Source organism: Epinephelus fuscoguttatus, linkage group LG11, assembly GCF_011397635.1.
Source record: "Epinephelus fuscoguttatus linkage group LG11, E.fuscoguttatus.final_Chr_v1".
NCBI lineage: Eukaryota > Metazoa > Chordata > Actinopteri > Perciformes > Serranidae > Epinephelus > Epinephelus fuscoguttatus.
In genome coordinates, this window is record NC_064762.1 from 28,933,382 (window position 1) to 28,959,367 (window position 25,986).

Consider the following 25,986-nt stretch of genomic DNA (forward strand, 5'->3'; position numbering starts at 1 on the left):
ACAAAACAAAAGCGAACTTTAGGAGTTGTTCTGACACAACAAGTTTGTGCTTTTACACACAGAATTTAGATTTTGGATTCAGTGAAAACACGCTGTAATATGTGTGTGTATGTTTTCTTCTTCCAGGTTTTTGTAGGTTGGTACCACATCCCCGTTCACCTGGCACCTGGACGGTCCACTTTGAAGGAGCTGACTGCGACAGCCACTTCTCTGCTGCTGACAGTTCGGAGATGGTAGGACATCACCATTCTGTCTCTCTGTCTCTCTCTCAACCTCTTTGTGTGTGCGTGTGTGTCAGGGCAGTGGGGCATCCCAGGTAAAGTTGGGGCCACAGGGGACTCTGAGCAGGCTCAGTAATGCTGACTCATGGAGGCTGCAGAGACTAAAGTGTACAGTAGATGTGACAGCTAAGGCAGCCACAGAAAGTGTCTGCAGAGTGACTTCAGGACGCCGCTTTGCTTTTCAACACTCTTATCTTCGTGCCGCACTGAGATGACTTTACTCTGATTAGAGTTTTGTCAATCAGTGAGTTTCTGACACAGCTATTTTGCCACAAAATTGTGTTCAAACACCTGCAAAATATGTATATACAGTACAGGCCAAAAGTTTGGACACACCTTCTCATTCAATGCGTTTTCTTTGTTTTCATGACTATTTACATTGTAGATTCTCACTGAAGGCATCAAAACTATGAATGAACACATGTGGAGTTATGTACTTAACAAAAAAAGGTGAAATAACTGAAAACATGTTTTATAATCTAGTTTCTTCAAAATAGCCACCCTTTGCTCTGATTACTGCTTTGCACACTCTTGGCATTCTCTCCATGAGCTTCAAGAGGTAGTCACCTGAAATGGTTTCCACTTCACAGGTGTGCCTTATCAGGGTTAATTAGTGGAATTTCTTGCTTTATCAATGGGGTTGGGACCATCAGTTGTGTTGTGCAGAAGTCAGGTTAATACACAGCCGACAGCCCTATTGGACAACTGTTAAAATTCATATTATGGCAAGAACCAATCAGCTAACTAAAGAAAAACGAGTGGCCATCATTACTTTAAGAAATGAAGGTCAGTCAGTCCGGAAAATTGCAAAAACTTTAAATGTGTCCCCAAGTGGAGTCGCAAAACCATCAAGCGCTACAACGAAACTGGCACACATGAGGACCGACCCAGGAAAGGAAGACCAAGAGTCACCTCTGCTTCTGAGGATAAGTTCATCCGAGTCACCAGCCTCAGAAATGGCAAGTTAACAGCAGCTCAGATCAGAGACCAGATGAATGCCACACAGAGTTCTAGCAGCAGACCCATCTCTAGAACAACTGTTAAGAGGAGACTGCGTGAATCAGGCCTTCATGGTCAAATAGCTGCTAGGAAACCACTGCTAAGGAGAGGCAACAAGCAGAAGAGATTTGTTTGGGCCAAGAAACACAAGGAATGGACATTAGACCAGTGGAAATCTGTGCTTTGGTCTGATGAGTCCAAATTTGAGATCTTTGGTTCCAACCGCCGTGTCTTTGTGAGATGCAGAAAAGGTGAACGGATGGATTCCACATGCCTGGTTCCCACTGTGAAGCATGGAGGAGGAGGTGTGATGGTGTGGGGGTGTTTTGCTGGTGACACTGTTGGGGATTTATTCAAAATTGAAGGCACACTGAACCAGCATGGCTACCACAGCATCCTGCAGCGACATGCCATCCCATCCGGATTGCGTTTAGTTGGACGATCATTTATTTTTCAACAGGACAATGACCCCAAACACACCTCCAGGCTGTGTAAGGGCTATTTGACCAAGAAGGAGAGTGATGGAGTGCTGCGGCAGATGACCTGGCCTCCGCAGTCACCGGACCTGAACCCAATGGAGATGGTTTGGGGTGAGCTGGACTGCAGAGTGAAGGCAAAGGGGCCAACAAGTGCTAAACACCTCTGGGAACTCCTTCAAGACTGTTGGAAAACCATTTCAGGTGACTACCTCTTGAAGCTCATGGAGAGAATGCCAAGAGTGTGCAAAGCAGTAATCAGAGCAAAGGGTGGCTATTTTGAAGAAACTAGAATATAAAACATGTTTTCAGTTATTTCACCTTTTTTTGTTAAGTACATAACTCCACATGTGTTCATTCATAGTTTTGATGCCTTCAGTGAGAATCTACAATGTAAATAGTCATGAAAATAAAGAAAACGCATTGAATGAGAAGGTGTGTCCAAACTTTTGGCCTGTACTGTATATTTAGTGTATAGTTAATTCTGCTGTTTTGGGATGGATTCATTGAATTACTGAATAAACAATCTGATTCACAAGATTTTTATCCTAGTGTTTAACATATTAGCCACACACTGTGTTTTTTTGAAAACTTAAAAAATTTGTTGAGGAAACAATCTCAAGATCCATTTAGTAGTTGCTCTGGAGCTTTCAATTATATTAAGATCTTCCTCAAAAGATGGAGAGTACTTACTTTAAATTACATTTTCTCTTCAGTACTTTATGGACTTCTCCTCTATATTGATGAAAACGCTGATGAAGTTCAAAGTTCATTCTTGACCATGGAAAGAGTAATTAGGAAACATTCTCACCCCAAGGTCCATTTAGTAGTTGTTCTGGAGCTTTCTATCAAATCACGTGACTGTGGCGAGGTCATCTTGTCAGCTGCAGCCTCATTTCTACATACTGTTTTAGGGTTCAAACTGTCCAATCTAAATTTTACATTTCTAAAAATCTTTTAAAATATAAATACTTTGGCAATGCTTTCATCATTGCATCTAATTTTAATCAGCAGCATATCTTTCATCCCCAACCTTCAAAATGAAAGCAGAAACAAGATAACCAGGAGCCTCTGCGACACATCACAAGTACATTTGAGCACAGAACCCTGATTCCTAAACAGCTGGGACAGTGTGTAAAACTTGAATTGAAACAGAATGAAATTATTTGCAAATCCTTTTCAACCTATATTCAGTTGAATACAGGAAGACAAGATACTTAATGTTCATACTATTAAACTTTAATTATTTTTTGAATGAATGAATGACTTTATTTCAAACCAGAAATGAAAAAAGAAACATACTAAAAAACAACCAAGACAAAAATAACAAGTGTCCGAAAAGGGCTACATAGAAGTAAAACTTATGTGTCTACTCCTTTCTTACATTTCTTCTTTTAACTCATATATTATTTCAACAATTTCCCAAATGTATTTACAACTAATACACAACTATCCCCAGACAATTTGCCACGTAATCAAATAAATAAGTAATAAACCCAGTTTATTTACAGTCCACCCAGTGTTACAAAAGAAATATGCACTCCCTGAACACAACCTTTCCTCGTCTATATATCTGCCAAAAATAGCTCTTTTTTTTTTTAAATAGTTTTTTAAATTATATCAGTATTTTGGAAATATACACTCATTCTGAATTTGATGCTGCAACACACTCCAAAGAAGTTTACCACTGTGTTACATCACCTCTTCTTTTAACGACTCACAGTAAGCCTTTGGGAACTGGAGATATGAACTGTTAAAGTTTTGAAGCTGAAAATTGTTTCTTGGAAATCAGTGCACTCTGTTTTTACACCGAGTCCCAAATTTTTGGGAATCTGGGTTGTACAAGGTAACAAATATTGTTGAAAAATGTAACTATAAGAGCCCTCATGAAGGATACCAGGCATATAACTGGTGTTAAAAGTAAATTATGCTGCTAAGAATTTGACAAGGTTGATTTATAGTAAAATGAAGCCTAATTTTCAAACAAATTACCCAGTATTAGCTAATGTGGATGACATCAGCTAATGGTATGCGTCAACATTACGTAACCTTCCCTTGGTCTCTCTCGTTGACCTTTTCTGGCTAAGCTCATTTTTCCAGTATTAGATAATTCAGGTGTAAATTATACTGGATTTACTGGGTTTAAGGGAGATTTAGCTGGAGTTCCAGTAGTCGACATGACAAATGAAAACATGGCTCAGTTTTCAAGTGAATTCAGGACTAAAAAAGGTAAAATTCCTGAAGAGAGGCTGAGCTGGAGACAGTGTGACGGCACAGCTGACATAGTTTGACTATTTTTAGAAAAGTTTAAACCTGGAAGTTGCTTTGATTCGGTTACAGAGGTTTGTGTGTGTGTGTGTGTGTGTGTGTGTGTGTGTGTGTGTGTGTGTGTGTGTGTGTGTGTGTGTGTGTGTGTGTGTGTGTGTGTGTGTGTGTGTGTGTGTGGTCTCCCAGTTGGAAGGCAGTGATTACACTGACTTCAGAAGGGGCAATTTACTTTTCATAACAACCTTCACAGACACACACAGACGCACACCAAGCGCACACACAATTTAATCAACACCAATCACACTGCAGCAGCAGTTAGTAAATGATAGACTTCTACACACACACACACACACACACTCACACTCACAGAGCCACTTCCTCTGTAATTGGTCTGTTTATCCCTGCTCTACTATTTCATGACTAAAGTCTCGACATAATGCAGGCGTCTCTCACAAACACACACACACACACACACACACACACACACACACACACACACACACACACACACACACATACACACACACACTCTTTGATTAATGGTGTGTGGACCAGATTTGAGGGGGCGTGGCTCATGTAGGAAGTCTTGTGTGACCTATCACAAGCACAGTTCTGCTCTGTATCCTCTTCAACATGGTGGATCTAATGTAGTGTCTTACATATTTTACATGTAATCAATAGTGCATGCAAAACATAAAACGTATAAATGGTTTAGGTTATGTACACTTTCCATTTCAACATTTTGTCCAAACCTAAGTAAGAGAGGAGAGTTTTCTTTTTTAGAAATGATCTGCTGCGATTGGTATAAACTCTAGAGCTGTGTGGACAGAGAGCCAGTTTTCAAAGAGCGGATTAAACTGGCGCATAAGTAGAGCACGAAGGTGTTTGTCTGTGTTTATGAAAAGGAGAAGGATCCAGAGCTACACCCTCTCATCTGAGCCAATACTCACACTTAAGCTTTGCAAGTAGTCCAGAGGCTGTTTATAATGTTAAAGCTGTTTTCATTGATTTCTTTTGTGCTCTGATTAATTGTAGCTATAAACACAGCTGTCAGCCATTAGGACTGTGATATCTTCCTCACTGTGTTGACAGGACAGTGAATCCCAGCAGTTATTTAGTGAACTACAGTTAAGTCCTGTAATTATTCTTACTTTTTAAACTACCCTTCAATCTGGGAAAACTAAGCGAGAGAATTGGAGTGTATTTAGTTTCTGGACTACTTGCTCCTCCTCCTCCTCATGCTTCATATGGTTGGGGAACCTGCACTATAAAGGTAAAAAGTTTCACCTAACCAGAGGTCAGAGGTTTGATCTGTTCACATCTACTTTTCCATCTATTCAGCTCATGGTGGCTGTGTTGTCTTCCAACATTCCTCCCCTGCGGTAACAAAACTGACTCTGCTGACAGAAAAGGTTTAAAAATGTCCCAAATTTGTATATAGACCTGCTTTTATTCTGTCGCTGAAGTCGCTGCTGAAGGCCTAAAGCTGTACCTGCTTTATAATAAAGGTCTTACATAAGTCGGCTTGTAGAAAGCTTTACCTGAAGCTTAAAGGAAAGGTCCACATTTTTAAAACAATACTGACTCGACCATATGTACTTTGAAAGAGTTTGCTGTAATGGCTTGTGTTGTCCTTATTGGACTCAAAGACATCTCTTCCTAAAGCGAAACAAAACCCAATGCTCGTTCTCTGCAAAAATGCATTTTAAAGTTCAACTGACATGAGGCCTCTGTAGTCTGACTAGACAAATCAAGTTGTTAGCTCTTTTTAGTATGCATATACTATTAATACCATTCTGCTACATATTTCTAACTGAGGAAACACTGAGGGATAGGGAATCACTAGAGGACCTACGATACGATATTATTGCAACATTAAACGTATTGCAGTATGCTGGTTATTGTGATAAAATATATTTTGATATATTGCAATTTATTACTTTTTTTCACCAACTCCAAATCCTTAGCCCATCAGTTTTACCTGCTAAGATAAAGTCTTCAGTCTGTTCATCTGACCTTAATCATTTTTATTGCAGCAAAATGTGACGCAAAGCAGACAGACTGACCGACACTGCCATAAAACCTGTCAGAAACGCTGCATACACCTGACAAACTGAACTGTTGGCAGATTTAACACCCTCTGTGAGGCCAGACTTAGAATTTATATGTTAGGATTCCCCCTTAAAGTTAAGACTAGGTCCTTGCAAAGATATACGTTATTCACAGGGCATCTCAGACCTTAAAAGAGCTCCTAAGGTGAAAAACAGTTAGGAGTAGGGAGGAGGCCTTTTAAGAGGTTTAAGAGTTTCTTATTCAGAGGAGGAAATGGTTGAAACAGAAGTCATAGACATATTCTCCACACGCTGAAAGACAGTGAGTAAATGAAATTCTACAGATTATATCGTGCAGGGATACTGTGTGTGTGGTTGATGTCATTAGGGATACGCACACATTTCCCACCTAACGCTGTAACGCCAGAAATAAAATGCACCAGTGATGACTTAGATCTGCTTCAACCTTCCATCAGCAGAGTGATCACACTAACAATGACAACACTTTCACAGTCAGCAGTTCATTTCATTTCTACTGGGTGTCCACACCTTACAGGCTCAAAAAGGGGCATATCTGCGACAACCAATCACATCTGTTAATGCATCACACCTAGCAACAGGGTCAACCACACCTCCTCACTTAGATAAAAGTTTGTGTCTCTTCCTTGCTCAGAGTTGCTCTGAGAACTTTCCTAAATCACTCCTAAGCTAGGACTCCTTACTAAAAGCTAAGCTTTAAGCTAAGTTAGGAGCTCTCTGAGAGTGTTCTCAGAATGATTGTGAATACGGCCTATGATTTATACAAACAAGAAGACCCCGGTCAAGCATTTTGTGCATTGTTACTTTTATGCTATTGACATGGCCTGTATTCTGGTTGTCAGCGTTGTAGCCAAGATGTCAACTGTAATGTAGCTGTCACTGTTCTACCGGTGCGGTCTTGTTTTAATTGTAGTCTGTTTTGTCTTGTAGTGTAGATTTATTGTTGTTGTAGCAGTAATTGTTGTGCGGTTGTTGTTTTGTGTGTTTCTGGGTGTTCCTGCAGATTGCAAAAAAAAAAAAAAAAAAATCAACTCATTGCAATCAATTCTGCATTTACACAACAGTGCTGTCCAGACATAAAAATACAAGCTGCGATGTGGACATACTTTTGTGCAAGTCTGACATGAGCGTATTTATTTTGGAGTATCCTTTGTCAGAATATTTTTTCATGATGTGGGAAACCTCCATCGCTCTCTGTCTCTCTCTCTTTCTTTGTTTCTGTCTTTCTCCCCACCCAGTCACCCAGCCCTGCTCAAATGAGCCCTGCTGTGTATATATGTGAGTGTGTATGTATGTGTGTGTGTGTGTGTGTGTGTGTGTGTGTGTGTGTGTGTGTGTGTGTGGGTAGCCATTATGTGGTTTTCATTCTTGACTTGCTTCCAGCGACCACAGGTTCCTCTGTGGTCTTCCCCTTTCCCCTTTTTATCCCTCCTTCATTCCTTCCCTCCCTTTTCTCATCCCTCCCTCCTTTTACTCCACAGTCTGGTCTCAGACGGAGGGAACACAACACCAGAGGACACTCGTTGAATTCCCCCCGAGGCTGTTTAAAGACACGTCTAAGAGGTTTCATCCTCACTCACAGTTTGTCCTTCCTGTCCATCTCTCGTTTCAGCCAATGAGGAAAGACCCGGAGGTTGTCACGGTAACCCTGAAGAAGCACAACGGCATGGGCCTCAGCATCGTGGCTGCCAAGGTAGGAAATACCACCTGGAAGTGTTTGTGTGTGTGTGTGTGTGTGTGTGTGTGTGTGTGTGTGTGTGTGTGTGTGTGTGTGTGTGAAGAGTTAAATCCAAACTACAGCAGATCTGAGATTTGTCTGAGCTATTCAGGAAACTTTTTTTTAATAAGAAAACTTCTCTTTCAAGGGAGAAGTCTTATGTTTTTCAAACATTTTCAAAAGTAAAAGTGTAAAGGATTGGCATGAATTTGACAGGAAATCCAAAAATAACTTGAATGTTTTTATCTTGGCTGTCGAGACAGTGTGTTGGATTTGTGTCTGTGTGTGTGTGTGTGTGTGTGTGTGCGTGCCTGCGTGTGTGTAAAGCTGAGCGACACAGTGCTGACAGAAAAGGCTGCTACTTTAAATAGGCTGCTTTCATTGTTGAGTCTGACAGCAGCGCAGAGACTAAACAGTGACATTGCAAAGAAACCTCTGGATGACTGGTGGATGAAAACATGGTCCATTTAGTTTGCTGTTGGAGGGGCAGTGGGTGTGTGGAGAGCGGGGCTATTCATCACTGTCTGTCCATGTTGTTTATTTGCTCACACACCTCTGATGGATGGCAAAACCCAGGGAAGTTCTTCATCTCACTGCTGTGTTTCAGTATTAAAGGAAAGTGCAAAGATGCACCAGGAGGGCATCTGCAGTGTCAGGAAAAATGTATCCATGTGTTTTCTCCATGTTAGCTGCAAACTTGGCGAACATACCTTACTGTTTTTGCTTTGAAAACTTTTTTATGCCATATTGGATTTGATTAAGTGAGTGGCCTAGAGGAATAAAGATGGACAGGAGATAAATGTGATTACATGAAGATGAGTGCATCTTCAAGAGGTTTCACTCTGCCAAGCTTTGAGTGTCTGACACTCAAGAATGTGCAGTTTAAAAGAAGAGGAACAGCATGTCGATGAGAAATCTCAAACCTCAGACCTCAAGCAAACAAAATCATTATTATTGTCCAAAAAAATGACAGATGTGCTCAGTGGTGGCATCTGCTGGGTGAAATCAATATTGCTGGACACAGATTGCCTTCTGTAGGCAGCAAACTGGTAAACTTGATTATGTCAGCTTCATTTTTCACAGTCTAACTTTTTTTATTATTATTAAACAATAGTTTAAATAGTGACTTGATATGAAAAAGACAAAGTGGTGACATGCTGTTCATGTCCTAAGCCTTTAAAAATGTAATGAACAGACTATTAAGAAATCTAGACCCTTAAGTTTCTACAAAAAATACCGTTGTCCAGATGTTAAAAACCAAATCAGTATAACTTACGATACAGAATTAGCTAACAAGCTAAAAGTTTAAAACGTCACTGCAAAGTTAGGGCTAACATAAAGCTCATATGTAAAGCAGTTTTAGGTTTTTATCAAGTTATATCAAGGTATAGCAGAGAATAGACACAGACTTAAACATTAGAAATGTTAGGAATATAATGAAAACATGTAAAACAAATGCCCACCACTCAAACTTCTATGAAACAGTGTCCACCAAATGAGAGAGCACAACCAGGATAAATCCAGCTGTCATCATCCAACCTAATCATCAGTGATTAAACAAACATCTCCATCATCTACCACCAATTTTACATAACATCCTGTATCATCAGCTGCCTCTTTCTGAGCATTTAACAGTTTGACAGCATCATGACAGGACAGGACAGCATTCATAGAAGCTCCACTTTCAGTTGCAGACTGTTGGGTATTTGGTTTGTTTCATTTGAGTTTTACTTTCTTTTTCCCTGTGTGGATTCACAAAGGTACACGGCAGGAAACAAACCCAGAACAAATAAAAGTTATACACCTTTGAGGCACCACCATGTCCCTTATTGCTTGGATTAAAATTTAAAACAGCGAAGAAAAATCCAGCACAGTTGGATTTCCACTTTGACTAAAACATTTCCTGTAGGGGAAACCCTGCATTTACAGGACAGACAGGTTATGTAATTTTGTTTTAAAGGGACAGTTCACTCTAAATTCAAAAACACATATTTTTCCTCTTACCTGTAGTGTTTTTAGTCAGTGAAGATTGTTTTATGTGTGTATTGCAGAGAGTTGGAGATATCGGATGTAGAGATGTTGGCCCCTCTCCAATATAAGATAGATGGCACTCGACTTATATCTGAAAAACTCAACAACAATGTCTCTTTCCAGAAATCATGACCCAGTTACTCAAGATAAACCACAGACCTTGTTGTGAACAGTTTCAGTTAGGAACTAGCTGCCAAATTTATCACTGTGCTGAAGGAAACGTGCATCTACTGCATCTCTAACGTTACAGCTCAGCTAAGTAGGACGCCATTAACATCTTGTGCTGTCATGAGCACGAGCCTCTCATTCATGAGTAGATGCCCGTTTCTCTCTGCACGGTGATACATTTGGTGGGTGTAGTTTGGTAGAAAGAAAATAGTTCCAACATGAAACTGCCCACAACAAGGTCTGTGGATTATCTTGAGTAACCAGGTCATGATTTATGGAACGAGACATTGCTGTTGAGTTTTTCAGATGTATTTTTTTGGCGCTTTGAGCACTACAAGCCGAGTGCCATCTAGCTCCATTATATTCAAGAGAAGACAGACGATAGTCGATATCTCCAACACTCAGCAACTCACACTAAAACAGTCTATTGATAATCATCCCTACAGGTAAGAGGAAGAGTATGGATTTTTGATTTTGGGGTGAACTGATGGTGGGTGTCCCTCCCTAACATGTTAGAGGTCTGTGATGTTAATGTCTTTTCTGCTTCCTTCTTCTCTTTCATCAAACAATAGAAAGACTTGGGTGTAAGGTTTTGTCACTATGTTTTGTTATCAGCCATCGTAGGCGAGATCTTGTTGTGTTGCATCCTGTTTTTGTGCTTTGCTGATACTTTTTTAATGATAAAGGTCTGTGAGGCAAACCGATAGTATTTGTTCTCTGTGCGATACATATGGACTCTTTCTCTCTTTCTTCAGAGTAGAGTGAGTTTCCTGCTGAAGGCGAGAGCTTTCCTGTGCGGCTGTGTGCATGTGTGTGTGAGTGGGAAGGAAGGATGTACTGAGGAAACCTCCTTGCTCTGTTTGTTTTCAAAGCTGTGTGGACGTATGAGGAGGAGAGCAAGCAAAGAAGTGTGTGTGCATGTGTGTGTGGGATGGGAAAGGCAGGTAGAGAGAATTTTGTCAAACAGCTGCTTGAATTCTCGGTAAACTGGGCTGAGCTCTGTCCTGTTATATAACTGGGAGAGTGTGTGTGTGTGTTTGCCTGGTGGAGCTGCAGCAGCGCTCCACCTCACTCTGACCAGCGGGCGTTCTAGCTGACACTTCACCTCTGGATTGCTGCCTGGATTCTCTGTTTCTTAACAAACACGCGTCAATTAGGAACTCGTGGAGGAATTTTTCTGCACTTGGGAACATTTCAGGAATTTACTGCAACTTTTTTAACCACATGTACTGGGATCTATACAGCTTTTCAAATACACACTACTTATTATTATAGGCCTTTTTTTCACTAAACTTTTTAAAATGACCTACAGTAAACTTCCACTACTTTATGCCACACACATAGGAATCTACATAACTTTTTTATCCCGCATTTCCAGCAGTAAATACTGATTTTAAACATAGACGTTCAGCTGAATGGATTAGTCCCAGCCAGTGTAATTGGGAGGTTCTGGACTTGTTGGTGCACGTTAGCAGGATCAAACGCTCTCCGGCATAAAAGGGGGTGTGTGTGTGCATTTGTGTGCGTGTCCCAGTCTGGACGTCCCGGCATAAACTGGTCTGGACAACACTGACGAGTGGCTGCAACATGTGGTTTTCTGTGGTGGGCAGGAGAGACCAGGTAACAGTGCTTTAATGGTTGTGTATGTGTGTGTGCAACAACACCTGTGAAGTTGAAAGAAAGTCTTATTAACTTACATTTCTAGTCACTTCTCAAAGTTTCTCCATCACGTGCGGTCTTTGGTGTTATTTTTGAATGAGTTAAAGACTATTTGAAATGTGCGTGTGGATGCTTTTGCACATACAAGCCAGATAAAGAGTGTGTTTGTTCTGTTTGCTCATTATTTTAAAGCCCAAGTTCTTTTGTGTCCTCTTCATATTGTGATTCTCTTTGTTGCTGTCACTCCTAACACACTGACGTTATTTAAACGCAGAGGTCGAGGGTGCATAGTTTATCGTGTGTGTACCGTTCAGTGTGATGGCCCTCCGGTTTGTCACTTATCACTGTTTGCTCTCAGGAGCATTCTGCTAATGGTTAAACTAAGGTACACAAAGGAGACACAGATGTTTAAAAAATGCACATGCATTTTGGGCTTTGTGCTCAGTGAGGTTAAGCTGTTTAATTATGTGTTATTGCTGTAGTCTTTATAAAAAATCCAACTTCATCTTGTTGTTGGTTGTCAGTTGTTTGTTTTAAGCCCTTGATTACTGCAGAAATATGCATAAATAGTATTTTATTGTTAGTAATCTCCTTATTTTGTGCTTAGAATAAATGTACTTGATGAGAGGCTTTTTCGTTTTGATTGCAATCAACATTTTTGGCAACATCTGACGACTGTTCTCATAATTAATGAACAAAAACTCAATGAAATGACTGTACTACAGTTTAAAAATAGCAGCGTTTATCCACAGTAGTAAAACCAGTTTGTCCAGCAGTTGTTGCAGTGATTGACTTTTAACTTCATATTAAACATGACAGACACTTGAAGTGTTATGTTCATGTTGTTTAAGCCCTTTGTCTCTCTCTGTGGAGCAAAGTGGAGGAGTTTGCTGTGAATTAAAACAGATTCGTATCCTTAAAAATAGTAACATCAGTCAAACCCGTGTGTGTCTGTGTGAGTGTGTGTTTCATGGTATTGTATTCGTCAGCTCCCAGCTGTCCGGAGGAAAGTTGGGAGTTGACGAAACTCCTGCCCTCCCTCTCCCGCTCTTGGGTCGGTGTGTTTACTCATGTATCTATTGCAGCAAAGAACAGAACATTCCTTCTGTACAGATAAAACAGCCAGAGGTTTCTCAGAGGCACGACAATGTTTCATACAAGAGAGAATGTCATACCACACTCATTTATAAATCTTGTCATGTACTTCTGCTTTGGTTAATGGCCAATTATCTCATCTGATAGAGCAGCACTTGGATGTGTAAGATGTATACAGTATATGACAATAGGCAATGGACCAGAGCACCCTGTAATGTGTAAAGGTCTGGAGTAGTTGTACTGTTTGTAATTAGAGACACACTGTGTGATTGTGACCAAAATGGGACTCTGGATCTGAAGTACCGTGACACGAATGACTTAGGAAAACTGCTCTTTCTGTTTGCATAATGTGTTTGAAGTATTAGTTGTGTGTATTTGTTTGTTAGCTTATTGAATGGCACTAGCAGTGGAACAATAATATGAGAGGGTTACCCCCTGTGAGGACTGAAACAATGGGAGGATGTACCGCACACACACATGCACTCTCTTTCCTGTAAAGCTGCAGCCAGGAGGTGTTTACAAGGTGTGTGAAAGAGAATGTTTGTATGTCTTGGCGCTCATTTTAAACGCCACCTTTTATCTAGTGGAAGAATCACAATTTGGCGGGATTGTATGGAAAAATTGGGACATACTTGCAGGGAAGAAGTCCTGCACGTCGCTCACTAGCTGAGGTATTTCCTATCTTTACACAGCAACTTCCATGTTGTTGTTTGCCTCTATTTTCGAGCCGATCTTTGGTGGTCAATCTGAATGGCTTCCGAGGTTATCAGAGGACATGATGAAACAGCGTTTTAATCATGAAGTTCCCTCAACTGTTCCCAGTGTTTCCCCCACACAAAGGTGATACTAATATCAATGATTGGGAGGTAAAAGATAAATTAACCAAAGTGATCTTGATAAGGATCCCTTAGTTTTGCTTCCACTTCTTCCAAAGAATTGACCTTTTCTTGTTGCTGGCCGACATATACACCAATACTAATACATCTGTAGTATCGGCCTTTCTGATTTATTACTCGAGTTGTACTACCACTGGACAATTCTACTGCTTATGTCTTGGCTCCAGTTGCCAACAGCTGTCAGCTCTGAGCGCATCCACTGTCACTCCCTCTCAACCACACACTCGTTACATGCTGAGCTAAAACCCAAAGGAGCTACGCTACTTTTACAACATGAGCCATCGTTTTCAATTCATTCATGTGTTTTTTTATCCAAGACGCAATGAATGTTCTCCTGCATTTTATGTTGTATGTCATTTATATTGACTGCCGAAATCAGCCCCTTTCCCACTGCACAAAAACCCCACCATCACATGCTAACATCTGGCTTTTTAATGTAATGGCCAAGGTTACAATCAGCATTCACATCGGAGTCGAATAACTCTGCAGTGCTCACAAGTATTAATGGGCTCCAGCTCTGATTGGCATTGATGGAAACACAACACTCAAGTAAATACGCTAATTTTAGCTGGCTCTGTTCTGGCAATCTATCACCTATTTTTAGCGGGTTTTCCCTTGTTTAAAAAACCTGTGGATGCCGCTAATTTGGGTGGAAAAGGGGTAAGTGTATTTTTTACGAACTGCACTCTAATTTAGCGTAAACAGACACGGGCAGAGCAAAGCGAAGTCTTTGAGAGTAGAGCAGAAGTTAAAACATTACTTGCTCATTCACTTTCTCAAGCACTGGCACGATGAGGCAACTGACTGTGTTTCCTGTCCCCGGGCCATCAACCATTCCTCATTGTTGGACCTGACATAACTGACTGATTGGTGAGAGAGTAAGCAGCATGGCACATTTTAGATAGAACAGTACCTACAGAATGCAATTTAATAAAATGTTACTATGTTCAAATTGCAATTTTGCAGTTTGTATTATGCAAGTTGACATTGCAATAAGGGAAAAAAGAATATACTGTGCAGCCCATCTGCCCAACTATGTTTTGACCCATTGTAACAATAGCTTAGGTTTATGACAGTTTGATGACAGTTTTTTGAATACCCAGATATGTTCCAGCAAACAGCACATGTACAGTATAATACATCAACTTCTGCTTATTGTAAATGTGAACAAGATGGCAGTGCAGGTGTTTTCTAAAGGAAACTCCACTGTGTGAACGTCATCCCAAACAGCTGCTAGTGGTGAAACTGAAGAGGCATTGGCATAACATTGGATTTATCTTTATTTTAACCTATTATCTCCTGTGTCTAAACTGCTATGGTTCTCTACAAGTTTGATTCAAAGATTTGTAGGATTATTGTGATGGAAGTGTCTTGACAGGAGGAGGAAGCCTCCTCAGATTTATTTTTGACCTGTGGGAAGTCTGTTTTTCCCTAGATTATGGGTACCTCTTTCTATTTCCATGCATACTCAGTGGCATGGAGTGTGGACTGCAGCATGCACACATTTGCAAGCAGGACTGTCTACATAAAGCAACCAAAAAGTGCACTTTACAAAGCAGCAATGTCATGTGACTGTGGCAGACAAAATGGCTTAAATTACACTAAATTAACAAATTAATAAGTCGAACTGGTCAATATATAACTACAGTTTCACTTTTACCGATTATATTTAATATCTCCCATATATCCCACGCCTTTCATTGTCAACTTTTTTTTCAAGTGAGCCATGTATCTTCATCTCAGCTTTAGTTTTGGCGCTGTCAAAAAAAGATGGCATCAAAGCCTCTGCCCACCCCCACAGGTGTTGCCAGTTATTTTGGCAGATCAGACATCTTCTCAGGTTAAAGTTGGGTGCGGTTATAAACTGCAAATTTGCTCAAGTCATGAAATTGCATTTACTAAAGAATCTCAAAGGATCTGTCTGTACAGATGCAACAATTAAAATAGAAGAATCAAGGAGATGTCAGTCAACCACAGACTGAACATGCCCAAAGAGTCCTGAGAAGATATTAAATCCCCTAAAATGACAGAAAATACCTGTGTAGGTAAGCAGGGCCTTTGAACACCTCTGGTTTAAATGGCGCCTTTTTGGATAAGTGTTTAATAACCTCAGAAAGGCTCCAGAGAGCAGGTTGACATGTATTAACGTTGTAATCTTGGTGTGTGTGGGCAGCCTGCTACAGCAGTAGTTTCTCAACCTTGTGGATCGGCTGTAGAGGTCAGTTTCTCAGCGTGTGTCAGCCACAGAAGGGCTCAGGAGAAAACTGTCATGTCACTCTGACTCCGCTGTCCAGACAAACACTCAAAGAGCAGATGTATAATTTACATTTTTAGAATTCAGGTTCATGTATTTACATGGGCTGCGTCTTGGAGACTTTGGAGAGAGACTGCGGTGTTTCTCACTTGATCAGAGCTCATTCAGATAGTTGGTGATAGTTTATGATAGCTGGAACAGGTAGTTAGCCAACAGGGAACTCATTGGCAGTAATTTTATGCTATTGGTTAATCATTTGCTTTATTAATAGAGCAAAAATTGGCTTGATCCTGCTGGGGTTTTCAATTTTTCTGTTTTATATAATTGCAACCTGAATATCTTTGGGTTTCGGACTGTTGATTGGACAAAACAAGACTTTTGATGTCCATTGGGCTCAAGGAAACGTGATTCACCATTACACTGATCGATTAGTCAAGAGAATAAGGGACAGATTAATCATTAGTTGCAGCCCTACACATCACAGAAAGCAACGTCACATATGTGCAGGTGGCCGCACAAATACATTTGTCTGACATTTACTTTCTCTTAAATGAGACATTAGCATACATCTGAAATCATATTCTATTTTAAGGACCCTTATTTTCTTACTTTAACTGGCATTAAAAGGTCATATCAGGGACACTGGATTGATTTTCAATTAGTTGGATTGTTCCTGAGCTGAAAAACATCCACAAAAAAGGAATAATATCATTGATAACTAACCTGGAAATCCAGATGCCCCGCCCCCAGCAAATTCAAATTTGCACTGCACACGAATCTGGCCCCGACGAGGAGAGCCCGTTGAATCGCAAATCGGACCAATCAGATCAGTCTATCTGACAGAGGCGGGCTCTGGGCGGGCGTAACATGATGAAGACAGCGCTGCACCGTAGGAGTTGAAAAGTAAACAGCCAAGATGGCAGCTGCTGAAGGACCGCGTCCATTAAATTTAGCTTTGGAAGAATAGCGAAGCCAGCTACACTTATCTTTTTCCTTGAGAGAGGAAAAGAAGACTGCCTGAGAAGCCTTCCAGGAAGGATGTTTTTTGCCGTTTTGCTGACGGGATACGGCAAAAGCATAATGTATCAGTTAGCCCCACTGTTGGGAAAACAAATGGGGCTTACTGCAATGAATACGTCACTTTGTTTTTTGCTCTGATTGGCTATTGTGCTATCCAATTGCGTGCTCAGTTAGTGCCGTCCCTTGGGTAGTAAGGGTGTATCGGTGAGGGCCACACTCAAAATCTTTCTAGATTTGAGTCTGGATTTCCAGGCTAACTGATAACAGCAATGATAATAACTTTATGTAGCACTTTTCAAAACATCCATAATAAGTGGTTCACACACAGGCCAGATGCTTGTTTTTCACAATACATTTTTTTCTACCGTGGCAAAAGAGAGCTTTCTTTTTGTATCACTTGGCTTTTTCTGTAGCTGTGGTTGTGAGCTTTGTTGAAAACACTTCATGCAGCCACTAGTTTCTTCACTGTCTTGTTCTCAGAGGGGGATTTCGAGTGTCCAGCCAGCCAGGCTTACCTCAGGAAATTGATAGAATTGTCTCCACATTGCTGTCCACTTCAAACTTATATCCAAGTATAATTTAAGTGCAACCACTTCAGGATGTGAGCAAGATTTGATCAGACAGTATGTCATATCCTGACATGGGAGAGGTTGTTCTGAATTTATTATTAAAAGTTTTGGAGTTTCCATTTCAAATTTGGTGTGGAGCTTGTTTAAAAAAGCAGACTCCTTCAGTTCAATCCTTCCCCTAATACAGACTTGGCAGCTTTGATTTGTTGTCAGGGCACTTTAAAGGAACCAGCACTGTCCATTAAAACACAGTAAAGCTCTCCCTCAGGTATTCCAGCTATTCTTATAAAGTACATCCATAAACAGAGCCACGCACACTCACAGGAAACATTTTGTCTCTTTCAGTAGATGCTTTGTAATGTGATGTCTGAGTGAGATTGATTTGCAAAGAAAGGTGTGTTTTTATATCAATCAGTTGATGATCAGTTGACTAGCAACACATCTGGTTTCACTCTGACTGGCACCCCAACATCCAGCTAGCTTCATTAATGCAGCAAACCTGCTGTGTGTCTACATGTGCACATGTTTCAACATGTCTTTGCAGTTTGCCTTTACATTTCTTCTCTGACTAGACAGGGTCTGTATATTTAACAACACATGTAGAGATGTACATTTTGCTGTCACAGTTATGATACATTTTGTGTATTTGAGCCCTTTAGCTACTAATCAGGGTGACAGAGAAAAAGAAATGTAGAAAACAAACTACACTTATATCAGATTTTTTCCCCCACTTTTGTGACATTCACAAAATAAACCGGCCATTTGAGCTTTAACATAACAATATCAATGCCCCTGACCACAACAATGATTGGCTATTAGTGTTGCTGATAGCATCCCCTCTCTTGACATACCATGTCTACAGATAATGTCTGGAACTAGATCAGAATAAAATTAATTGCCAAGTAGGTTTTCATATATAAGGAATTTATTTTACCCATGAAATAAAAATACAAGCAAGTACTGCAAAAGTCAAAAACCATAAACATAAATAGTAAAATTATAATAAAAATGTGGAGAAAAAACCCCCACTATAAATGTGTACTATATATCCCTTTTAAAATTAGATTTATGCAGAAATGTACAAAAATATTGACTAGAGGATGTGTACGAGTTCATAGTTCAGATAATGTGTTCGGTGTCCAAAAGATGAGCATTGTGGCATCACACCTGGAGGCAGTAAAGAGCTGTGTAGCTTCATTATGCCAAAAGTTGCTGAAGCAGTGAGGAGGACATGTACCTCATTCATGCTTCAACAGTATCTCTAATTGTAAAAACCAACACAAAACCAGATAATTTTTTTTTTTTATTATTTTTTACAAATACCTAGAGGTACCTGCCTCATACGGACATAGAATCCTTTCATATAGTCAAGACAACAGTTTTAAATTGGTCTGTTTGAAAATTTTATCTCAGGTTATATTAAAAAAACCTTTTATAAAGTTGTGGTCTACTGTAACTTTGCTACTTTCTCTGTTTGTTTAACTTCCACTGTGTTACATGAGCTTTACAAACTCAGGTAAAATCAAACTGATGCAGCAGACGTGCTCCAAAGTGCATTTGTAGTACCAATTTTTTAACTTCTGTGTCAAGCCCATGCACAGGATAATTACTGCTAGAAGCAGTGGCCCTTCTGAACCCTCTCTGGGACCCCTTTAACTTGCTAAAACGCCCCTCTGAACCTCCTCAGGGGCTTTAGGGAATTCCCACAAGTGTCTCTGGAGCCTGATTTGGCGCCCCAATCCCCCATTCTGGATAAATGCATGAAGCTGCGGCTCCATCTGAAACAAGAGGCTCTTTAATGTCTTCTGTAATGTACAACAGACATAAAACAGTCAGAATGATTCACTGTTCGTCTCTCATCTTAATGTCACACGCAGGAAATTCGTGCCGGCATGAATCCAGCCTCATTATTACATGTACACGCACACAAAAACACAGAAAGCTGAAGCATTTTGGGTCAAATAGTTTGAAGCCTGTCTCTGCTGCTGTTATACTGGTGAAACTGGGACGCAGTTCTGTCGATGATGGGGAACGTAACAAATGCAGAATGTATCTCTGTTCACTCAGTTCACATCGTTAATAAATGGAAAATGGATTTGGAGAATAACATGATGGAAAACTATTTTGATCAGCTGAATAACATTGAAGCAATACCAATAAAAATGCAAGTAATTTAAAAAATTACCCCTTCTAAACTCCAGCTTTCACCACAGTCAAAACACATTTGGAAGAAATATGTGCCGCAATGTGAAAGCTCAGGAATGTATTTGTTTTATTTAGATGAAGGCAAAACAAAGCTCATTGTTATTTTAGAACAAACTGATCATTTTGAGCCCAGATTTTTATGTCCCCGCAAATTCAGAAGTTGTTTCCTGCTGCAGGAAAGCAAACAGAGTTCTCATGCAAAGAGCCAAAACTCTGCTGTGTACATAATAACTGAAAAGTATTTCGAAAACCCAAATTAGCCAAATCATAGACGGAGTAATAAAAGTATCTCTAAACAAGAAATGGTTGAACTGGTATTTTTAACAGCCAATTTTCTCTTAAATCAGATTTTTATCTTGAGTAACTCTCACCCAAAGGTCTATTTAGCAGCTGTGTGGGAGCCTTTGATCATATCACGAGTGTTCATGTTGAAATTTTTATTCTTTATTTATCATCTGCTTTGATGTAACAGTTTAGAACAGCAACTCAATGGACATGAGGTTATTTTATCAACTGCTATTTCAATTTCAAGACAAAAACTTATTTTAAACCCTTTTTTTTACCATTCAAAATATCTATATTTTTAAAGGTCTATTGTGTGTAGAATTTAGTGACATCTAATGGTGAGGTTGCAGATTGCAACTGCCTGAAACTTCTTCCGTGTGCCAAGTGTGTAGTCGGCCTTTTTGATCGTCACTTTTGGCTGTGCCGCACCAACTTACCTTTCTGTTAGTAGTGTAGACGCATCGTGCCACGCCAAGCTGCATCAGTGATGGAAATTCTCCAGGTGGTCCAAAAGCCGGGCCGCCATGAATTATAATTAATTAATAAGTAGTATTATCATTATTGATGCCAGCCACAGTTGCTGGGAAGCTCATCAGATTACAACAGGCAGGTGTTGAGCAAAAACATTAACTTATATTAATGAATTATTAGTTAATCCTGTGTAGATCTCATTACTTACTAGTTATATCACTAAAAATTATTGTTATATACAGCTGGAAGTACAGACAAAAATGTGATATAGTTGGTAATAAATTCATGTACTTAATAAATAAGTGTAGGCCTTATTGTCCCTACTTGTTTTCTGTCATTGCTTTACAAGTATTACAGTGGGGAAAAATGTAAAAAATTTCATTCTTTATTTCAAAAGGTCTTTAAAGTCTTTAATTCAATTTAGTGAGTACTACATTAACCCTATAGTTTGTACCAGCGTCTAATCTTCTGCACTACAGCTGATGAAACAGTTATTACAAGTGACCTGCAAACAGTAAGAGCTATTAACCTGAGTGTAACCTCTGCCTCTGCTTTACAAGATGTGGCTTCACACACACACACACACACACACACACACACACACACACACACACACACACAGTGCCACGTTGCCAGGTCTGACGAATGGCAACAATTAGGAGTCTTTTTAATCCACTCCACAGTTTTATGAGTACGTTTATAGGCATGCTGTGATTGTTAATGTCTAGGTAGATTGTGTGGGTGAGTGTGTGTGGGTGTGTGCCATCTAAACCTGATTCTGTGGTGTTTTCTGATTAGACTTTATACCACCTAAAAGTACTGCTTCAAAAGTAGAAGTAAGTCTCAAAGTAATGAAGAGATGTCTTGCTGTTGTTACTTTTTCTTTGCTCTTTGTTGCCATCTGCACATCAAAGAAAGAGAATTTATAAATGAATCTTAACTTAAGATAAACCAAATCATGTTTAAACTCTTGAAGTGTTGGAAGTAAAAACATTTCAGTTTCATGTTTAGCACAGCGGAGCCTCTTTATGAAGACAGACTTCTGAAATATTTTTCTGGTTTCTGTTTCTGTCATTGCACAAACTCTGAGGATAAACATGTCAAGATGGCAAAGAAAGCGTGTGATACGTCTGATAACGTGCCAGAAGTTTTCTGCACTGTAAACCACCTCCCCACTTCACAAGAAAACCACACACACTTACAGACGCTCGGGCTTATGTGTGCTGCTGTTGCTCCCCTTTTTATCTGTGTCTCTGTTCTTTGTTGCTCTGTTGCTTCTTGCTAAAGAGAAGCTTTTGTTGAAAGAAAATATTATGACATAAAATAAACAGACTCCTGAGGGGAGATTTGATTGTTCCAACAGCAAATATTAGTATAACACAGCAAAGAAAACTGGAATATAAGAGGGGAAAAAGAAGATGAAAGCAGTTGTGACTGTTGGGCTGCTGCTGGAGCTCTATAAAAGTGTTGAAATGTTTCAATTTGACATGTTGCTGAACTTGTTACCTCAGATAAAAGAGACTCAGTGCTCAGGAAGCAATAGTTTTTCCAATCAGACCCTGGTCTGTTCAGTGTCAACAGTCTTGAATAGCTGTGTATAAAATGTGTGTGTGTGTGTGTGTGTGTGTGTGTGTGTCTTTAAATTCCTGGTGGTGTTCTGGTCCACATTATTCAGTCGGTGCGGCAGAGTGTTACTGGTGTTTCTGTATCAACCATTTATGTCCTAAGATAGTCATTTTGTGTCAGAAATGGTGTTTTAAATTTGTGCCTTGCTGGAGAGACAGACTGTGGGATCAGATGTTTCTGAGCTCTGTATCCGTGTGGTCCAGACATTATGGAGCATGTTGTAAACATTTTCAAATTAGAAAGAGTTGGATAAAAAGCCTTGGGATGTCCCTATAAATGAAATGACTGTCTTCCACGTTGGCACACTACATGATGCAAATTTTTTGTTCCTACTGCACCGCATCTTATGGTTTGGGCGTGGATTAATATATTGTAGTTTGATCCAAACAAGTTTTTTTAATGTCCAGTACTACTGTAGCTTTTCCTGTTTTAGCAGAGTATGTCAGTGCTTTGCTCAACAGCTTGATGAAGAAGGTGTGGAAGCCCATTTCTGCCACTCAAGTTTTTGTATTCTTTTTCTAAAACAGGAACTACACCCATTTTCAAAAATCATGTTATTCAGTTATTCCAGTCCAAAAATAGTAGTAATCATGAACAACTCTCTTCCAAATCCAAAAGCTAGAGTGCTAAAACTCAAATTTGTGATGTTATAGGGTATGAAGTCTGGAGCTGCTCCACAGACAATGAATGGCGAAAGATGTTCTAGATCAATTGTTCCCAATTGGACCAGCTGTGGGGTCCAGATTTCTCTTAAGTCATTGGTTTAAGGTCCACACAGTTTAATATACTCAGTGTCAAGCTTGTGTTTGACCATGTCGTTGAGCTTGTTTACTGTCTCTGTCAAGTAGCTGTCCATTAGTCACTCACTGTACAGCAGGAAACGGCACTTCAAATTAAAAGCTCTGTGCCAGAAATTCACTCAATATAAAGTGTGTTTCTTGCAAAGTTGACACATTCGCGAGTAGGGATGCACCGATCTGATATCTGGATCTAATATCGGCCCCGATATCATCAAAATTGATGGATCAAGTGTCAGAAAATGCAACCTATACCTGAGGCGATCATTTCCCTTTAAATCTATTGTGACGCGAGCTACGTCATACATGGAGCGAAGGAAAGAATCTGCTGTGTGGAGGTACTTCACACTATTTCAACTGCTGTTGCACAATTGTTTATTTTTGTTAAAAATAAATAGTTCATCATTGAATTAATCTGTTTCATCTTGTTTCATTTTATCTTAGGAAGAACTGTGTAGTCATCAATGCCTGATGCCTCTAGTCTTTTCTGTTCTACATGTAAAGGTATACAGCTTTTTAGGTCAACCATGGTATCGGATCGGTATCAGGTATCGGCTGATACTCAGAGCCCAAGCATTGGTATCGGTATCGAAACTGAAAAAGCTGGATCGGTGCATCTCTATTCGCAAGTCGTTTTCAAACAGTTCAGAAGAGACCCGCGACCAACTTTTGGACCACGACCCACCAGTTAAGAACCACTGTTCTAGATGACACTGAGAGCACCTGATTATATGGACACATTTTCTGAGAACACAACAGTAGAATAAAGCTTGTCTTGGTATAAATGAAGAAAACATAAGGTGGGTTCACAAAATCAGTCTCCCATTAATTGTCTATGGAGCAGCTCCAGACTTAATACCCAGTGACATCACAAGTTTGAGACTCACTTCTCCGGATTCTGGCTTTGAGAGAGAGTAGCTCATGTTCACAAATATTGACTTAACTTCCCTGGGCCATGGAAATAACATACTGGAATTCTTAGTTTAGGTGGTGCTCCCCTTAAAGGGTTTTATTCCTAGTGTCTCATGACTATAAGAGTATTTTTCCACACTTAGTATCTCATAACTGTCTGTTGTTTATTGGTATGACTGTATGAACTCTTTTCTCCAACCTGATTTTAGCAATAATCAAGAGATTTGACTGATCTGCTTCTCTGGCCTTATGGAGAAACTTCCTTCCTTGGTTTGAGTCCCGATTTGAAGGCTTGAAAGTCTGCTTACAAATTTAAAGATGGAGTCAGAGATTCTGGAGAAAGATTGTTGATATTTGAACTCAATACCCAAACAAATACACCCCTGATGTCATTGCTCCTCCAGAAGCTCTGATGTTATTTACGGTTCAGTGCTGTCATGGAGTAGCCAGCATAGTGTTGTGTAGCTGACTGCACCTTTAACATACATTTCACTGTTGTTCTACTCTGTGCGTACGCACACATCATGCTTTCCATATCAAAGTGCAGGTGTTTCCCATGATGCAAGGAAACAATGTTTGTGTCCATCACAGTATATACATTATAATATATATACATTTCTGTACGGGCAGATGAAGTCATATAAGCATGAGCAAAACCAGTGTGTAGGTCACAAAAATGTGGTCTTGTGGTCTTTTTTATGATTTACTCACTTTAATTTCTCTCAAATTTGCACATGTGGCCTCAAACAGATCTCAGACTAACTTGTTCAGGTGGACTTGGGTGAAACCCAAAGATCAGATTTTAAATAATGTTCATGTCACCACATTTTTAGACAGCAAACTAACATGCACTCACACTGGGCTCGGACCTGTTCAGTCGCCTTTTTGTGGAATAAGCTAGAGTTTTTATATGTTTCTTTTATGTTTTATTAATATGTATAGTGTGATATGTGTGTTTTCTCGTTGGTTCCTTGTTTAATGAATCTTTTTCCTTCTGTCTCTTTCTGTCTCTAGGGTGCTGGTCAGGAGAAGCTGGGCATCTACATCAAGTCTGTTGTCAAAGGAGGAGCAGCTGACGTGGTGAGTGCACACACAGAGACTGGAGCCATAACAGAAAAGAATGTGGAAAAACACACACAGTGACTCATTCTGTGGTATCTGTGTGTTTGTGTTTATACAGGACGGCCGTCTGGCTGCAGGTGACCAGTTGTTGAGCGTGGACGGGCGTAGTCTGGTGGGCCTATCACAAGAGAGGTAAAGACCGACATCTGACTAGTGCTGATAGTTTGAAGGTTTTGTTTGTCAGCTTCAGTGCTCAGAAATCATCTCATGAAATGCCACCTACATGGCTTCTGATGCTGATTTCCATTTGCGCAGTTAGAAATGGGTAAATCCCAGTTGACATGTGTAAATTATAATTAAACCTTCATGGCATCCTTATGAAACACCAGGGAGGAGAAGTGGGTGCACATGGTATTTTCCTCTTTAAACGCTCAACGACCCACTGCACAGTATTGACGTATTTATGGTCACGCTGATGACGAAACTTGAGTTCTATTTTGAGAATTGAAAACATTTGTAAAGTAAATTATATTGACGTGACATCAGATACCACATCTTGAGGGAGACCTCAGGGTTGACACATCTTGAGGTTCTTGCATTTAGACAGTTGCAACCCATTTGTCCCAAAAAAATACTAAATGTTCCGAACATGTCTGGGACACATGCAGAAAAAAAAGGGTGTGTGTGTTTTGGAAACAGCCGTGAAGAGCTCAGCGGCTAACGCCCCGCTCAGATTAATCCAGTTATTCCTCTCTCCATCAGGGTGTACAGGCTTGATGTTCAATGTGTGTCAGCTTCATGTCAAACTGGATTTACAAATCATTTGTTTGATTGTTTTAGCGTGCAGCAAGCAGGAGGGAGGGATTTGTTTTATCAGAACATTTCCAGGACAGAGAGAGTTAATCAGATTACTTTACTGTACATTTCTGACCTCTGTTGTCATAGTATCACCCTGTGGTCGTCTCCTCCTCTACAGGTTACTCCCAGCAGGTTAAGATAAAGTTTGATTTGCAGCCTTTAGATCTGGTATATGTTAAATCCTGTGATATTTCCAAATGTGGCTTTAGAGCCTGTTCTCTCCTCAGCATCAGGCAGTCGATGTTGC

General features: G+C 40.0%; 1 protein-coding gene across 1 annotated transcript in view; it reads left to right on the plus strand.

Annotated features, from left to right (window-relative positions):
• The window catches only part of afdna (afadin, adherens junction formation factor a), a 137,694-nt gene that overhangs the window by 83,360 nt on the left and 28,348 nt on the right, over positions 1 to 25,986 (plus strand). Inside the window, 4 exon segments of the mRNA XM_049590976.1 lie at positions 127 to 233; positions 7,727 to 7,807; positions 24,834 to 24,899; positions 25,000 to 25,073. Of these exon segments, the coding sequence (XP_049446933.1) occupies positions 127 to 233; positions 7,727 to 7,807; positions 24,834 to 24,899; positions 25,000 to 25,073 (328 nt within the window).